At 42.2% G+C, this 19,009-nt stretch overlaps 1 protein-coding gene across 2 annotated transcripts; it reads right to left on the bottom strand.

The window, feature by feature from the left end:
* Positions 1-212: 212 nt before the first annotated feature.
* On the bottom strand, positions 213-18,119 carry LOC108715934 (protein FAM3D-like). Of its 2 annotated transcripts, XM_041561828.1 has the most exons (11): positions 17,895-18,119; positions 13,890-13,974; positions 13,504-13,604; positions 11,719-11,826; positions 10,312-10,335; positions 9,190-9,313; positions 7,026-7,084; positions 3,495-3,545; positions 2,365-2,449; positions 1,887-2,013; positions 213-589 (listed from the first exon to the last, which is right to left on the bottom strand). In XM_041561828.1, exons 3-11 carry the CDS (start codon positions 13,514-13,516, stop codon positions 500-502), a joined length of 681 nt encoding a protein of 226 aa, XP_041417762.1. In that variant the 5' UTR covers positions 13,517-13,604; positions 13,890-13,974; positions 17,895-18,119; the 3' UTR covers positions 213-499. The 2 variants fall into 2 exon arrangements, with proteins under 2 accessions (XP_041417762.1, XP_041417763.1); XM_041561829.1 differs by lacking the exon at positions 13,890-13,974.
* Positions 18,120-19,009: the final 890 nt, after the last annotated feature.

Here is a 19,009-nt window from a genome sequence, read left to right as displayed (position 1 = left end):
TATCCAGCTTATTTCCTGCAGAGAATATTCATACATATAGAAATAGAAGGAAGGAATACTCGGCCAATGACACACTGTCTCTCAACCACAATGGAAATGACCAGTGACCAATGCAAATAATTAGCAGAACATTTACAGACACAAGTTCAATTCTCAGTATCCTCTGGTGCTGAAACCATAGAATCTCAACCAGTCTTGCTGGAGTCATCCCGTTTCTCTTTAGTGAGACCATTTTATTTTTTTTCTCTCGTCTGTTGACTTCATTCATCCCTAATTACATTCCAGCTCCGGTGTTCCCAGTACATACTAAAGGCAACACTAAATAAAGTCTATGCAGTCCCTGGTTGGGAGAAGAGACAGGTCTTGTCTGTGCTTTAGGCTTGTTTCATTGTTACAAGCCAAGTACTAGTGTTTGATAACAGTTTGTTCAGCGGCCTTGGATATTGTGATGACTGGATCTGCTATGGGAGCAAGTGGGGCAGGAGACTATCCTGTGTCTTTAGTTTGATTTCTTGGGAATACAGCCTTCCACTTCCAGCACCTCCGGCCATCCATCATATTTGTTTGTCTCCTTGTTGTTCTGGAGATACTGCAGGGAGAACAAATAGTGACACAAGTAAAAAAATACTTAAATGCACTGAATCCAAACCAGGCATGTGACAAGTTAATTTGGCCTTATTTATGTGTTTTACAGGTGATAACTGCTGCTCCTTGTTCTTTCCCTTCCCTTGGGATCCAAACAATACAGTATATTAGTAGACCAGCTACAATGAAGGACAAAGAAGATGGTGTAGTAGGCATAATTTAATCACTAAATTTAACGGTGCCTTTTTCAAGATAAAGTGCATTATTGTCATGTCTCGAAAGGCTGATTCTGTATCAAGACCAGTGATTGATAATAGTCCTTATGTTGGCTTCAGAAAACCAAACACCCTCAAGAATGTCTTGGTCTCCTCAAAATTATGGGGTAGAGCCAACAGATAAGATGGTCACTTTGGCTTAATGGAGAATTCAACCCTAAACGTAAAACCCTACCCCCTTTTCTACATAGTCCCCCCTTCCTCCTCTCCCCAAGAATGAGACAGGTGATTCGTCAATTTAAGTGAGTTTCGCCCAGTTGTCGCAAGACAGAAAATTGCTCCAATTGAGCATGCGCCGACATGCCGGTCTCATTCCGAAGATTACTAAAGCGGTTTAAGATGGCGACCGTGAACTCCGATGCCTGAATCTGCAACGAGGGGTAAGTAAAAAGTTAGGGGCATTTGCCCGGGGTAACACTTAGGCTGGAGGGAGGAGGGAGAGGGGTCTATGTAGGGTAGGGGGTAGGGTTTTTTTGCGTTTAGGATTAAATTCTCCTTCAAAGGGCACATATAAGTGCTCATATGAAAATGCAGCATGTGTAAATATGCATTAAACAGACAACACCATACAATTGATCTACACATGGCTAATTCTTTTATAAATTGTAGCTCCATTTATGATGTCTACCTTCTTATCTGTCCATGTAAGAAATTATCTGTAGGAAAGACTGTTAGATCCAAAGGGACCAGAGATTCAGATACACATTAGGAACATCAAGAATAAGAAGACCACCCACAGCATTCCTGAACATTTCAAGGAACAGCATTGGTGGTCCCAGTGGTCTATCCTTTATAGGTTTAGAGCAGATATCTGCTAACCTGAAGGGTCAGGAGCAATTCATGACATTAAGATCAAACTTTTTGGATTTTCAAACTCAATCGTTTGGCCCCACATGGTCTACATATTGATCTGGATCTGGCTGCAGGAACATTTCAATAAATGTAATGAGCTAAACTCATTTAAATGGAGCAGTTGTGTGTCTTCTGCAGATGGTTGATGTTTATTTCTAAAAACAAAAAAATTACCTGTTCAAATGAGCTTTCTGCATTGATCCCTTTTCCTCCCACGAAGATCCAGGCGTCTCTGAAATTTACTTTCTTTGCATGAATGCTCCCAAATTCTTTGAATAAAGACCTGGCTTCTTCATTCAGACTGAGGGAGAACAAAATAACTCTTTTTATTACTTGTGCTTATCAGATTGCTTTGTCTGGATGTTCTGTCCTACCCTTTGGTAGCAATATGTACTTTCTTCTGTTCCTCAGGGGAGGGGCTATGGCCAAACAGTAGTGACTCCATCCAATCACATTGCAACTTTCTATTTAAGCTTGGTAAAAATGTCCCACACTACCCATTCCTAGTAATACTTTTTCCTGTCCCTCAGAGGAAGTGATTATTTAGGGCCAAACAGGAAGATGCTTCAGTCACAAGGCAAATTCCTGCTTCTGTGCATTACTAGACTATTTATATAGAGGATTATGTTATAGTCATTGTTCTGATACTTACTTTGTACCTGGATCATCATAAGATGCAACAAGCACCAGTGTCCCATCCTTCACAGGCTTTATAAATTCCAGTAGTGGTTTCACATCTTAGCATAAAGAAGAAAATCTGCTTTAGGATTTCATAAAAATTTCTTTTTTGAAACATAAAAACCGTGACATGTACAACATATATATATATATATATATATATATATATATATATATATATATATATATATATATTTAATCAAGTCTTGTGTTTTACCTGTGCTGTATTCTTATCCTTATTTTCTACTGCAACTGGTCTTATAGTATAAACATATATTAAATACTATGCCCAATATATCCCAATATACCCAAACCATAACCCTTCCATCTTTCTCCGCCCAAGATTCTCTATAAACCTCTCCCATTTAAGAAAATACATTTCAGGTGCTGTCATTCATAACAACCAGCCATGTTCTAGTTTTGAGCTGTCCAGAGCACGCTGATTAATGAAAGCCCAATTCTAACGAGAGATCTTGGTAGGAAGGGCCCACCAGCCATTAAACCCTAAAGCCTTTATTTGTTTTTGAGGAAAAACCCTGGTATCCCCATGTCTGAGAAGTTCATTGTTCAAATGTACAGTCCCAAAAAGTTTGGGAACCCCTCTCAGCCTGCATAATAATTTACTCCACTTTCAACAAAAAAGATACCAGTGGAATGTCTTCATTTCCCAGGAACATCTCAGTACTGGGGTGTTTTCTGAACAAAGATTTTTAGTGAAGCAGCATTCAGTTGTATGAAATTAAATCAAATGTGAAATGTAAATCTGGATGTGCAAAAATGTGGGTACCCTTGTAATTTGAATACATGTAACTGCTCAATACTGATTATTGGCAACACCAAATTGGTTGGATTAGCTCGTTAAGCCTTGAACTTCATAGGCAGGTGTGTCCAATCATGAGAAAAGGTTATAAAGTACCCAGGAATGTTCAAAACAAAACCTATAATTGGGTATTGAACCTGTGACCTTGACGAGCTTTTAACTTCAAATTTCATGCCAAGCGCGTGATGTCATTATTAACCTTATTAATTTTTACTATTTAGTTCTCCTTTAATGTTAAACAATACATTTGCTGAGAAATTATGGAGCATGGATTTTCCACTTACCTGCAAAATACATATCAAATGTCCCAGTTTTGATCAAAGTCCCATTGGAAGCTGTACAACCAAGAAACATGAGATTATGGTCCTTTCTTTTACAGGCACAATAAAGCACAACCCCCAATACATATTCCACCTAATAACAACTTGTAAAGTTTAGTTCAATTGTAAAGTTTCTTAAATGCAAAAGAGAATATATTTCCTTAATTCCCATTACATACATAGTTACATAGTTAAATCAGGTTGAAAAAAGTCCATCAAGTTCAACCCAAATGAAAACCCAGCCCCATACACACACCCCTATATATACCTATATCTATACTAACTATAGACTTAGTATCACAATAGCCTTTGTATTATGTCTGTCCAAGAAATCATCCAAGTCCCTCTTATAGTCATTAACTGAATCATCACCCGGCAGTGCATTCCCCAACCTCACTGTCCTCACTGTGATGAACCCCCTACTCTGTTCCTTTAAATGAAACTTCTTTTCCTCTAGTCTGAAGGGGAGGCCTCTGGTACGTGATTCTCTTTATGGGTAAAAAGGTCCCCTGCTATTTGTCTATAATGTCCTCTAATGTACTTGTAAAGTCTAATCATGTCCCCTCACAAGCGCCTTTTTTCCCCCAGAGAAAACAACCCCAACCTTGTCAGTCTCCCCTCATAATTTAACTCTTCCCTCCCTCTAACCAGTTTAGTTGCACTTAGTCTCTGCACTCTCTCCAGCTCATTTATATCCCTCTTAAGGACTGGAGTCCAAAACTGCCCCCATACTCCAGATGAGTATTGATGGGCGAATTTATTCGCCAGGCGCGAATTCGCGGCGAATTTGCGCTATTCGCCCCCAGCGAATAAATTCACGAAACCCCTGCGAAAATTCGCAGCAAAAAACGGCGTAAAAAACGGGCGCCGGCGACAAAAAACGGGCGCCGTTTCGCGAATTTTTAGGCGCAGAGAAACGGCAAATTCGCCCATCACTACAGATGAGGCCTCACTAGGGACCTATAAAGAGACATAATTATGTTTCATCCCTTGAGTTAATGCCCTTTTTTATACAAGAACTTTATTTGCTTTAGTAGCCACAGAATGACACTGCCCAGAATTAGACAACGTGTTATCTACAAAGACCCCTAGATCCTTCTCATTTAAGGAAACTCCCAACACACTGCCATTTAGTGTATATGTAGGGACCCGTAGAGTTAATCCTACGGTTTAAGGGCCCCTCCCCTGCCTCATGGCCTGAGATACAGGTTTTCTGCCTGAAGTTTCCAGGGGCAGAGCCGTTGGATTGGTGCAGAATGGCTGATCCCAAAAGGAACCACACGGTGGTGCTGTGTAACCATATAAAAGAGGATGCCATGTGCTCTGTCAGCCAATACAGTTTCAGGTTACAGTGACTGCTGTTATCTGCTGCAGATCTTTGTTTCACTTTGGGATAGTGACAACACCGGCAAAATGTAGGCTTTTAGTGGAGTACAAGAGGCCTGCCAAAGGCTGGGCAGGATCCTCCAGTGCCTGGATAACTCAACTAAGATGGTTTGGAGTTTGGATGCCGGATTTCTGTATTCACCTTTGGAGATGGGTGAGAGATGCAGTTCAGCATGGATGTCGTTTTGTGCTCCCACTATAGACAGTGCTGGGAGCTATGAATGGAGGATCAAACAAGCTGCATTTTATATGATGTGAATGTGTTTTTCTTCCCTTTTAATATTACAATTCTTTTATATAAAGTTATATTGTTATATATAATAAAGTGTGTGGGTGATTTGTTTCCTAATGGGAATATCCTCAGGAGTATTCCAGGGCCCCATTAGGTGGAGGCACTGCCAGAGAAGAGTTTTCCCAGTACCTTTCACCTTGCAAAGGGAACTCAGGACCCGAGTTGGTAAGCTGGTACAACCTTGGCACCAGGGGGGTCGCCAAGAGGGTGTTACATATAACTTATGTATATTATTATTTATATTATTTTTGCCAAAGTGCATAACCTGCATTTATCAACATTGAACCTCATTTTCCAGTTTGCTGCCCAGTTTTCCAGTTTAGACAAGTCACTGTGCAAAGTGGCAGCATCCTGCATGGAACCTATAGTTCTGCACAATTTAGTCTCATCTGCACAAATAGAAACAGTACTTTCGATGGCCACTAGTGATGGGCGAATTTATTCGCCAGGCGCGAATTCGCGGCGAATTTGCGCAATTCGCCGCCAGCGAATAAATTCGCAAAACGCCCGCGAAAATTCGCGAAAAAAAATTCGCCGGCGTCAAAAAAAATTTTCCGAAAAAACGGACGCTGGCGTCAAAAACGAGCGCCGGCGTCAAAAAAACGGGCGCCGGCGCCGTTTCGCAAATTTTCCGCCGTTTTGCGAATTTCACGGCGAAGCAAAACGGCGCAAATTCGCTCATCACTAATGCCCCCCTCCAGGTCATTAATAAACAACTTGAAAAGCAAGGGACCTAGTACAGAGCCCTGCGGTACTCCACTAACAACACTGGTCCAATTAGAAAATGTTCCATTTACCACCACTCTTTGTAGTCTATCTTTTAGCCAGTTCTCTATCCAGGTACAAATACTATGTTCCAGGCCAACATTCAATAAATGAATTACATATATATATATATATATATATATAACTCGTAGATATAGATATATATCCAGACATCCGGAAAACCCCAGGTCCCGAGCATTCTGGATAACAGTTCTCAGGTATGAGACCTATTATCCAGAATGCTCAGGACCTGGGGTTTTCCGGATAACAGATATTTCTGTGATTTTTATCTTCATAAAGTAGGTCTACTAGAATATCATGTAAATCCTTTATTGGTATGGGATCTGCTACCCAGAATCCCATTATCTGGAAAGCTCCGAAACTGTGGAATGGCCATCTCCAATAGTCTCCATTTTATCCAAATAACCCAATTTTTTTAAAATGATTTCCTTTTTCTGTGTAATAATAAAACAGTAACTTGTACTTGATCCCAACTAAGATATAATTAATCCTTGGAAGCAAAACCTGCCTATTGGGTTTATTTAATATTTACATGATTTTCTAGTAGACTTAAGGTATGACAATCTGAATTATGGAAAGATCCATTATTTAGAAAACCCCAGGTCCTGAGCATTCTGGATAACAGATCCCTCATTTTTGCACATTCAAGGAGTGCCGGTGACTTTTGTTTTGTATATGGTTCACCATTGGCAATGGTTTGGCACCATGCACCAGGAAAGGAGGACAGCGCCGGATTCGCTGGGCGGGCGCACCTAGGCCGTGCGCTCCGCGCGGTCCTAGCGCCCGCCCACACTACCACACGCTGGTGCATAAGCCCCAGCGTGTGAGCACCGGAGCACTGGGGAGCACAGGCTCCCCACAGAGTGGCTGGGCGGCATGCCACCCCCAAAAATGTGCCGCCCTAGGCCCGGGCCTATGTGGCCTAGCCACAAATCCTGGCCTGAAGGAGGATTGTGTATATAGTGTGTATATATAAAAACTCCATATTAGAAACTTTTGCAAAAGGCAGACAAAAATTAGCTTTTACTCACCATTTATTAGTGCAATGTTCAGTCCTCGGCCAACGTTATTTTTAACACTGCTCATTATACTGCAAATCAAAAAGAAAATAAATCATGAGACATATAGTACAAAATGCACAAATTTAGTATTTTAGTTCTATAGGCTCTTGCTTTAAAAGAGATTAAAACAGAAGAGAGCAGACTGAGGTTCTTCTGTTGGATCCAACTGGCTGGACAGAGTAACAGAGGTTCAAAGACAGAACCACAGTGCTGACACTCTAGCAGCCTGAGACAGTGAGGGGTAGAAGTGAGGAAGGCCCAAGTGAAGCTCATGCTCGTTGAAGACTCCAGTGTGAGAACTGGAAGACAAGAATATTTGTGCAAGCAATTCAGCCCAACTTGTTCTACCAGAGGGACCAAAGAAGTCCTAAATATCAGGGGCAGTTAACTTACTACATGTCTTTAGGGTGATAAGGTTTTTTCATGGGATACAGTCTCAGGTGATCATTATCACCCTAATATCATGTTGATATATGAGACATATGTGTATAGGGGAGCACTGGGTAGGCAGGTAACTGTCAGGGGCACAGAGGACTAGAATCAGTCTATTCAATACACTGACAGTTTTAAAAGCTTGAATTTGGATACTCGAGGGCAATCTGAAGTGCTGTGCAAGTAGAATTTACCATTCTTCATTAAATTGACAACATCCTTCTTCCATAGATATATATTTTCTGCAAACAACCTACTGACAGCTGGGTGACCACCAACAATCAGTCATTTCAAGAGGAGAAAACAAAGACCAGACATTGCTCTGGCTTGCTGCATTCTCTGATATGCTGTAACTCTTCTACAAATATACAGACACACACAGTGATTGCACTACTTGTCTTCTGTATTTACCTTCTGTAGTTCTTATTGACTAAGCTGTCATAGTGTTTCTAAGCATGTTTGCCTTTCACACATCACGAAGCCCTTAAAAGCTTGTAGATAGTAATACCGTTCAATTTCCATTCCTACACAGATTAGAACAAGGAGACGGGGTGTTGTCAATAAACTTTAACTTTATTCCTTTATTCAATGATCCAGACCTTCACAGACACAGAAAAAATTCACATCACTCCTTTTTCCAACTAAATCAAACCTAACTGGTAGGGGTACCCAGAGGGAAACTAGTCCACTTACTTTTTGGTGCTTACTGTCCTGGACTGACCAGTCTTGCCAAACACTCTCTGATGGGTCTTCAACACCTTCCTTGTCTCTTGCCAGAAGCACCTCAGAGCCTACTACTTACCCTGTCCAACTCATCAATCCCTAACTGGTGGGCTACCAGGTGGGAAGGTATTCCCACTTACTTCTTGGTGCTTACTTTTCTGGCATGACAGCAAGACACTCTCCAATGGGCCTACAACACCTTCCTGGTCTTGTGCCAGAAGCATCTTAGGGCCTACCACTCTCCTACCCAACTCAATCAAGCTCTAACTGTCAGGGTACCAGATGGGAAGCTAGTCCCACTTACTTCATGGTGTATACTGTTCTGGCCTGACAACACTAGTCTTGCTAGACACTCTCCAATGGGTCTCCAACACCTTCCTGGTCTCTTGCCAGAAGCACCTCAAGGTCTACCATTCCCTTGTCCAACTCTCAACTTCTGCAGTGTGATATAAGAAAGCTAAACCTATACTAGCTAGGCCTTCCATTTCCATATCAATTCAGGTGCTGGTAGCAGTTCTTCTGTGAGGTGGCATCTCCATTAGATCCTTTTCCCATGATGCACACCTGTCCTTGTCTCCTTTCATTTGGTCCTAAACTCCACCCTTCTAGAAATTTCTAGAACAGTTCTTCCCTCTACTGGCCAAACACTATAATTACTATCAACACTATAGTTACTAACCTAACTCTGTGCTATGATCTAGTGCCAGAAAATGACAATTCCCCCAGATAACAAGCTTATGAATCTTATATTATGATAAACATTGCAATCCAGTGAGAGCTGAGAGTTGTGCCTACAGGCGTGAATCCACAAGGATTTATGATGTGGATATATTTTGATTTATCGCATTGTACGGAAATAAGATCATGTCCATTAGTTTTAATATTTAGCATTGGTTAAATGTATATTTTTGCTCAAGTTATACCATATACTACTATCCCCTCTGGAAGGTTACAGAAGGGAATCAGAGGCAAGACTCACATAGTGTTGTCAAAGCAAATAGATGGTCCCACGACATTGCCTGCACCGCTAATAATTCGAAACGCAAAGTAACCGTCTGGGCAGGGTTTTTCATTCCCGCAGCTGAACTCGACTTTCTTTTTCGCTATGAAATAAATGAATAATCTAAATTATTATGTAGAAGTTACATCAGCAATAAATAGCTGATCACCCTTCAAGAGGCATCATTTGAAAGGTCCCTGCCCTGGGAGGTTGTTCAACCAAATGATCATTATAGTTCTATGTTCTATGTAATTACAGGTTCCTGCATCTAATAAACAAAACATTTCATCTCAAAACATTTGTGATAGGGAATATTATTTGGCCATACTCATATTGTCAGGCAATTGTCCCATGCTGCCTGCCTACTTGGCTGCTCCTGAGGATATTGGCCCATGTATGGGTCTATCACTGGCCAACTGATTTCTGATTTGGTCTCCAGGCTAAATCCAGGCTAAATCCCATTTGATGAGAGCTACATTGGACTGTAGATGTGGTCCACTCTAGGTGGGTCTACATGGGACTCCTGATCTAAACCTTAGCATGAAGGCTAGCTTGTTTACCTGTAGAAACTGCCATTAATAACAAACTCCCAACTCATTGCTGTGTTTTACAAAGCTGAACATGTGTGAGAATATAATGGAGCATAGGCAGCAGAAGATGGGTTTGGCAGGGGGGTCCAAGAAAAAGCTACATAGCTCTTCCGGGCTCCCTCTCGGCACACACACCAGTGCACACACACACCAGCACACAAAAAAATGGCAAAAAAAATTTGCTCAAAAAAACCCGGTAAAAATTAAAAAACTTTCCAAACTGGAGGAAGAAAATTCTGGGGGGGGGCATGGCCCCTGTGGCCCCCCGGTTCCAACGCCTATGTAATGGAGCCTCTAGGGGCAATTGCTCAATTTCAAAATTGCACCAGTGTAGTTACCAGAAGCATTAGTTTTGCTACTACAAGCTAGAAAATGAATGCAAAATCTGATTGGTAACTGCACCAGTGGAATTTATGTACCTTTCCTCTGTGGGTTTTAAAGATTAAATTTAATAGAGAGAGAACAGCAAACAAACACACAATTGGTACATTCAGTTGCAGTGTTTACTCACTTGGCTCCTCTTCAGCTATATTATCTGTAACACAAAAAAACCCCAGATTTGTCAGTTTAGGTTACTGTATTTATTTATATAATAAATAAATGAATTATTATTATTATTTAGGTTTCTGCAGAAGGTTTCTATATGAATGTACACTATATTATGATATTATGAGCTTCTATACCAGCCCAAGGCCCCTACAGCCTACAGCAGATTAGATGTGTTCCCCTGAAGATGCCCCAGTAGCTCCTCATGCTTTTCCTGCGGATTCACTGCACATGTTCTGGGCGGCTGTCACTTAACTGAGTTTAGAGACCCACTCACAATATAAAATATATATACAATATCACAATACAAGATTGATTAGTAATGAATTCAGATTCACATTACATGGCAGCATAGAGATCAAACAGGGATTTATTTGAATTGTAAATAGTTAAGACAATATTTAAATTCAGCCAGCAGGTGGCACCGGCCTGTAAGTTTGGCCTTTGGGGAGATTAAACTAATGGAATCTAGAAAGTGCAGGAGTCAACATCATCTGGCAGGACAGACTGCAGAGTCAGCCCAAGGGCAGATTCACTAAAGGGCAAAGTGGCTAAGGCTAGCGACAATTCTCCAGCGTTGCCACCTGCAGGGTCATCGCCAATTCACTAACAGGCACAGACGCCAATTCGCTAGCGAACTGGACCGTCGCTAGCGCTCATTCGCACTCAATAGCCAGGCGACTTTTCGCTCTGGCGAACGATTGTTACTCCACAAATTCAGTAAAATGCGGATTTTACTGAACGTTAGCTCTTTCGCCAGAGTTGACTTTACCACCACAGACCAGGCCAACTGCTAAAAAGAAGCTTCAACTTCCTCAATCTTCTGTCACTGACATCATATCCTGTCTGCCGAAAATGCATTAAAGTTTAAAAAACGCTGGCGACTTTTCCTTTTTTTTAAGCGGGATTGCCCTAAAAGTCCTAACGAATTTTTTTTTTGGGTAACTGTTATATTTACTCTCCTGTCTTCATTAAGGTTCCCTGGACATGTGTAATAAAAAGTGGTAACTTCAAGCATTTGCACCAACATTTATAATAAAGACGTCCATACAACTTTAAATTACCCGCCATATGCAAATTAACCTAAGCAAATCTTTGCTATGAAATGCTCACACTGCCGAAGTAACGCTAGCTAAAAGTCGCCAGCGTTCGGCGCCCAGTGTGCAACTTCGCATATTAGTGAATTAGCGTAGTGGTAGCGAATTTTCTACCCCCTCCAGCCCCCCGCCCCCCCTACTAAGACACGTCAGCTCAGTGAGGGAGACGTTCGGTGCACATGCGCAAATAGTGCCGCTCGAAGGAAATTTATATTTGTGCAATTCTAAATATCTGGAGAGGGGTTCTGGCCGGGCCAGTCCGACACTGATCTTACCAAATATGCGTTTCAGACTCTTCATATCGACTTTATTGGGATACATTGTCTCTGCAAAATACCACGTTGTGATCAGGGTACATAGAACCAATACGACCCGTATAGTAGCTGCAAAATGTAAAAGAGAAACTGCGTTAGGAAGAAAACGCTGAAATTATTGATATACCCACAGTCTCAGCTGCATATATGTTTATATATATTATTTCTGTATCTACATAACCGCAGGAATGCATGGGGGGTGGCCACTTGGAAGCTCGGGGGTGGGCTTATGCTAAGCAGGGGCAGTGGTTAAGCCTATGACATGTGCATGCCAGTCTATGTGATTGTTTGATCATCCAATCAGATCCCTGCACAAACAAAACACAGAGGGGCAAATTCACTAAGCGCCGAAGCGCCGAACGCTAGCGTTACTTCGCTAGCGTTACTTCGCTAGCGTTACTTCGCTAGCGTTACTTCGCTAGCGTTTGGCATTTTCGTTACTGCGCAAATTCACTAACGAACGCTGGCGTAGTTTCGCTAGTGTTACTTCGCACCCTTACGCCTGGTGAAGTTTCGCTAGCGACGTAACTACACAAATTCACTAACTTGTGCAGTGTACTGAATGCTACCTTTTACGCTAGACTTCCTTCGCCACCTCAGACCAGGCGAAGCGCAATAGAGTAGATAGAGATTGCTTCAAAAAAAGTCAAAATTTTTTCTAAGTCCCAAAAAACGCTGGCGTGTTTTCTACATTATGGGTGATAGGCTGAAAAAGATCGAAATTTTTTTTGGGGCTCCCCTCCTTCCCCCCTACATTTCCTGACTCATGGCAACTTACCTAGACAGTGGGCACATGTGTAGGGCAAAATAAACATTTTATTTGATGTTGAAGCTTTTCTAGGCATTTGTAGTGCTGATACGTATTCCTCCATTGAAATTTGAATTTGGCGCCATATGCAAATTAGCCTTCGCTAGTGTAACTTCGCTTTACTTAGCGAAGCAACGCTAGCGCAACTTCGCAACCTTACGCTACCCCTGAGCGCAACTTCGGATTTTAGTGAATTTGCGAAGCGCTGGCGAAACTACGCCTGGCGGAGTCTGGCGAAGTGCGGCGAAGTTACGCCTGGCGCAACTACGAATCTTAGTGAATTTGCCCCAGAGTGCAGCCTGAATATAGTTGATATGAATTACACGCTTGGCATCTGGATTTCATCCAATGAGCTTACAGCTGTGTTCTTCCCTGGTGCCAAACCCATTGCCTCTTAATAAATGACAGTAGAGATGGCCAATAGTAATGGGCAAATAAATTTGCCTGGCATGAATTTGCGACGAATTTCCAATTTTCATGATTTTTCCACGAAAACTTTCGAAATTGTTCAATTTTTTCGTGAAAACGTTCGAATTGCTTAATTTTATAGTGAAAACGTGCGAATTCCTCGATTTTTTTGTGGAAACGTGTGAATTGCTTGATTTTTTTGTGAAAATGTCCGAATTGCTTGATTTTTTTGTGAAAACTTTCGTTTTTCACATTTTTTTCGCGCACTTTCCGATTTCACGATTTTTCGCAAATTTTTTGCCGCAAATTTTATGGGAAATTCAAGAATTTTTGGTGAAGCAAAACAGGAGAAATTCGTTTATCACTAGTGGCCAAACAAGGAGATGTCAGCCCGATAAGCCCACCCACACGCTGAGTCAAATTGGTTTGATCTAATCAGTGACTCAAAGGTTGAACAAGATGGAGTATTTTTTCAGCCTCTACTATCAACAGCTTATTAGTTTATTCTATGAAAGAGGAATGTTTGTTACCTGAGCACCGCATGGCTCTTCCCCGTATTATAAAGGCTCAGACTCTCCTGTTACAAATACTTCACTTGGACACAATTCGGATCAGTGCTGAACTGGAGAATCTTAAAAGAAAAAATTCAAGTTTAAGTGATAACGACCCAATCATTTATGGCAGAATCTCCTGATTCTACAAGATAGAAATCAATATAAAAATCTACCAGATAGAAATCAATATAAAAAGTGAATAAACACCCATTGCCAAACACCTTGTGAAATGAAATCCTGTGAATACAGTTGGGTTTCTCTGCCAGGTCAGGTTGTGCTTGCCGGTCCCTGGTGTAAACAAGTAGGAGATCCTGTTTGTATGGGGAATCCGGCAAAGAAACTCAAACCTATACGTGTCTCACCTGGTGTCATGTATGTCTGCTACTCTGACACATGTATTTCTCTCATGTCTTCTCCTTCCCTTATCCAACACTGTATTTTATTGCTCTGTAATAAAATATAATATAAACTGTAATGTAATATAATATATCTAGATCACTAAAGGACAAATAAAACTATTCAGGGTTTCTATATCTAAATCAGTAGCTAATTGTTTCCCCCTTCCCAATTCATCCTTCAAGACTATACAATTACAAGCACAATAACTATCCAGCACACGCCTTCTTAAGTTCTAGCTCTATATCTGTACAAGTAATCCCCAGAATATTTCACGTTACTATAGGCACCATCTCTCCCTACTATACCTCTATCCCACAGTCACACTCCCTTCCCAGAGACTATTATCCACTGTTACTATAGGCACCATCTCTCCCTACTATACCTGCTATCCCACAGTCACACTCCCTTCCCAGAGACTATTATCCACTGTTACTATAGGACACATCTCTCCCTACTATACCTGCTATCCCACAGTCACACTCCCTTCCCAAGACTATTATCCACTGTTACTATAGGCACAATCTCTCCCTACTATACCTGCTATCCCACAGTCACACTCCCTTCCCAGAGACTATTATCCACTGTTACTATAGCACCATCTCTCCCTACTATACCTGCTATCCCACAGTCACACTCCCTTCCCAGAGACTATTATCCATGTTACTATAGACACCATCTCTCCCTACTATACCTGCTATCCAACAGTCACACTCCCTTCCCAGAGACTATTATCCACTGTTACTATAGGACACCATTCTTCCCTACTATACTGCTATCCCACAGTCACACTCCCTTCCCAGAGAATATATCCAATGTTACTATAGACACCATCTCTCCCTACTATACCTGCTATCCAACAGTCACACTCCCTTCCCAGAGACTATTATCCACTGTTACTATAGACACCATCTTCCCTACTATACCTGCTATCCCACAGTCACACTCCCTTCCCAGAGACTATATCCCACTGTTACTATAGACACCATCTCTCCCTACTATACCTGCTATCCACAGTTACACTCCTTCCCAGAGACATATATCCACTGTTACTATAACACCATCTCTCCCTACTAACCTGCTATCCACAGTCACACTCCCTTCCCAGAGACTATTATCCACTGTTACTATAGGCACCATCTCTCCCTACTATACCTGCTATCCCACAGTCACACTCCCTTCCCAGAGACTATTATCCACTGTTACTATAGGCACCATCTCTCCCTACTATACCTGCTATCCCACAGTCACACTCCCTTCCCAGAGACTATTATCCACTGTTACTATAGCACCATCTCTCCCTACTATACCTGCTATCCCACAGTCACACTCCCTTCCCAGAGACTATTATCCACTGTTACTATAGACACATCTCTCCCTACTATACCTGCTATCCCACAGTCACTACTCCCTTCCCAGAGACTATTATCCACTGTTACTATAGACACATCTCTCCCTACTATACCTGCTATCCCACAGTCACACTCCCTTCCCAGAGACTATTATCCACTGTTACTATAGGCACCATCTCTCCCTACTATACCTGCTATCCCACAGTCACACTCCCTTCCCAGAGACTATTATCCACTGTTACTATAGGCACCATCTCTCCCTACTATACCTGCTATCCCACAGTCACACTCCCTTCCCAAGACTATTATCCACTGTTACTATAGACACATCTCTCCCTACTATACCTGCTATCCCACAGTCACACTCCCTTCCCAGAGACTATTATCCACTGTTACTATAGACACCATCTCTCCCTACTATACCTGCTATCCACAGTCACACTCCCTTCCCAGAGACTATTATCCACTGTTACTATAGACACCATCTCTCCCTACTATACCTGCTATCCCACAGTCACACTCCCTTCCCAGAGACTATTATCCACTGTTACTATAGCACCATCTCTCCCTACTATACCTGCTATCCCACAGTCACACTCCCTTCCCAGAGACTATTATCCACTGTTACTATAGACACCATCTCTCCCTACTATACCTGCTATCCCACAGTCACACTCCCTTCCCAGAGACTATTATCCACTGTTACTATAGCACCATCTCTCCCTACTATACCTGCTATCCCACAGTCACACTCCCTTCCCAGAGACTATTATCCACTGTTACTATAGACACCATCTCTCCCTACTATACCTGCTATCCCACAGTCACACTCCCTTCCCAGAGACTATTATCCCACTGTTACTATAGACACCATCTCTCCCTACTATACCTGCTATCCCACAGTCACACTCCCTTCCCAGAGACTATTATCCACTGTTACTATAGACACCATCTCTCCCTACTATACCTTCTATCCCACAGTCACACTCCCTTCCAGAGACTATTATCCACTGTTACTATAGGCACCATCTCTCCCTACTATACCTGCTATCCCACAGTCACACTCCCTTCCCAGAGACTATTATCCACTGTTACTATAGGCACCATCTCTCCCTACTATACCTGCTATCCCACAGTCACATCCCTTCAAGAGACTATTATCCACTGTTACTATAGACACCATCTCTCCCTACTATACCTGCTATCCCACAGTCACACTCCCTTCCCAGAGACTATTATCCACTGTTACTATAGACACCATCTCTCCCTACTATACCTGCTATCCCACAGTCACACCTCCCTTCCCAGAGACTAGTATCCCACTGTTACTATAGACACCATCTCTCCCTACTATACCTGCTATCCCACAGTTACACTCCCTTCCCAGAGACTATTATCCACTGTTACTATAGACACCATCTCTCCCTACTATACCTTCTATCCCACAGTCACACTCCCTTCCCAGAGACTATTATCCACTGTTACTATAGGCACCATCTCTCCCTACTATACCTGCTATCCCACAGTCACACTCCCTTCCCAGAGACTATTATCCACTGTTACTATAGGCACCATCTCTCCCTACTATACCTGCTATCCCACAGTCACACTCCCTTCTAAGAGACTATTATCCACTGTTACTATAGACACCATCTCTCCCTACTATACCTGCTATCCCACAGTCACACTCCCTTCCCAGAGACTATTATCCACTGTTACTATAGACACCATCTCTCCCTACTATACCTGCTATCCCACAGTCACACTCCCTTCCCAGAGACTAGTATCCCACTGTTACTATAGACACCATCTCTCCCTACTATACCTGCTATCCCACAGTTACACTCCCTTCCCAGAGACTATTATCCACTGTTACTATAGACACCATCTCTCCCTACTATACCTGCTATCCCACAGTCACACTCCCTTCCCAGAGACTATTATCCACTGTTACTATAGACACCATCTCTCCCTACTATACCTGCTATCCCACAGTCACACTCCCTTCCCAGAGACTATTATCCACTGTTACTATAGACACCATCTCTCCCTACTATACCTGTTATCCCACAGTCACACTCCCTTCCCAGAGACTATTATCCACTGTTACTATAGACACCATCTCTCCCTACTATACCTGCTATCCACAGTCACACTCCCTTCCCAGAGACTATTATCCCACTGTTACTATAGACACCATCTCTCCCTACTATACCTGCTATCGCACAGTCACACTCCCTTCCCAGAGACTATTATCCCACTGTTACTATAGGCACCATCTCTCCCTACTATACCTGCTATCCCACAGTCACACTCCCTTCCCAGAGACTATTATCCACTGTTACTATAGGCACCATCTCTCCCTACTATACCTGCTATCCCACAGTCACACTCTCTTCCCAGAGACTATTATCCGCTGTTACTATAGACACCATCTCTCCCTACTATACCTGCTATCCCACAGTCACACTCCCTTCCCAGAGACTATTATCCCACTGTTACTATAGGCACCATCTCTCCCTACTATACCTGCTATCCCACAGTCACACACCCTTCCCAGAGACTATCATCTACCCAGTTGTATCAGTTTATGTCGCACATGTAGTTCACAGAACTTACTCAGTAGCCGATGATTAGTTCCCGGATGAAGTGAGAGAGGAATCCTTGTTGGGGTAGAACAGGTCAGTGTGGAACAAATGGAAGATGCTTCACACTGTTTTCTCTTCGTATCAAAATCTCGGAAATAACGAGTGACAGCACTAAATGAAAGTTAGTTGTCAAAAGTTGGTTGGACAAACTGGAAAAAATATTAACTGTATTATAGCTGGAGGCTCCCTTTCTTTTCCTTTTAAACGCGCCCTAGTGTGAGCTGTGTATTGTCCTGGCCCCACCCTGTACAGACTGCCACCTCTCTCTGCTTACTGACTGCCAGCTGACTGACTGAGTGCAATGTCCTATCACTTATTCTGCGCAAATAATCCTGAAAACTGCCTTTGTGCTTAATGAAAGAGAATGTAATTCTAATCATCTTTACAATACTCATTCATTAAAATGGTTTTAATCCCTTCCATAGGAAACAAGGACATTTATTGAGGGTAGAAGTAAATTGAGAGCAGTGATGTTTTGGGCAACTGAACCCCAGAAACAGCTCCACTTCAGTTGTTTTAAGTGAAAGCATATGGCCAAATGAACGTGAGCTGTGGCCTCATCACAGCTCTTTTAATTGCAGTCTGTTTCCCCACTGCCCATGATCTTAGCCCAGGAGATAATTCAGGACCACAGGCACTGGCTTCTTTGTTGTTCTGGGCTGCTCGGCTCTTTGCCTGAAATAAAATAAAGTTCATCTGGGGTTTAGTTGTACCCCCTACTTTTACATTAAAACTTCAAACAAACTGCAAACGTGCTCAGAAGAGCTCTCTGAACAATGTTACATAAATTTGTTCCAAGGGTTGCAATTTCCTTTAAGGGCGCAGAAGATATTGGCTTTGGTCCAGCTGCAATATTTCCATTGCTCAAGTTGGCCAGGTTCTACTAGAAAAGCCACTGAACATATTCTGCAGATAGTATCTGTCTTAGAAAATATATGAACTGCTCCAGCCACTAGAATAAACATGTCAACAACTGATACCATTTGCACGATAAGAGTTTCCATCCTTAGCTGCTGAAAAGAAATGTCAAGGAGACGTCAACTGGTCTAAGTTGTGGTTATTTGCAGAACTTCTTGGCATATTTAC

This window comes from Xenopus laevis, chromosome 4S (genome assembly GCF_017654675.1).
Source record: "Xenopus laevis strain J_2021 chromosome 4S, Xenopus_laevis_v10.1, whole genome shotgun sequence".
Classification (NCBI taxonomy): Eukaryota; Metazoa; Chordata; class Amphibia; order Anura; family Pipidae; genus Xenopus; species Xenopus laevis.
This window is presented reverse-complemented; position numbering and strand designations above follow the sequence as displayed.

Excerpts from the sequence above, each read along its gene's own strand:
- LOC108715934 (XM_041561828.1), bottom strand. Across the intron at positions 9,314-10,311 it reads TATAGCTGAAGAGGAGCCAA|CGAAAAAGAAAGTCGAGTTC; the intron begins GTGAGTAAACAC and ends TTTATTTCATAG. Across the intron at positions 2,014-2,364 it reads TATGATGATCCAGGTACAAA|TCTGAATGAAGAAGCCAGGT; the intron begins GTAAGTATCAGA and ends GTTCTCCCTCAG.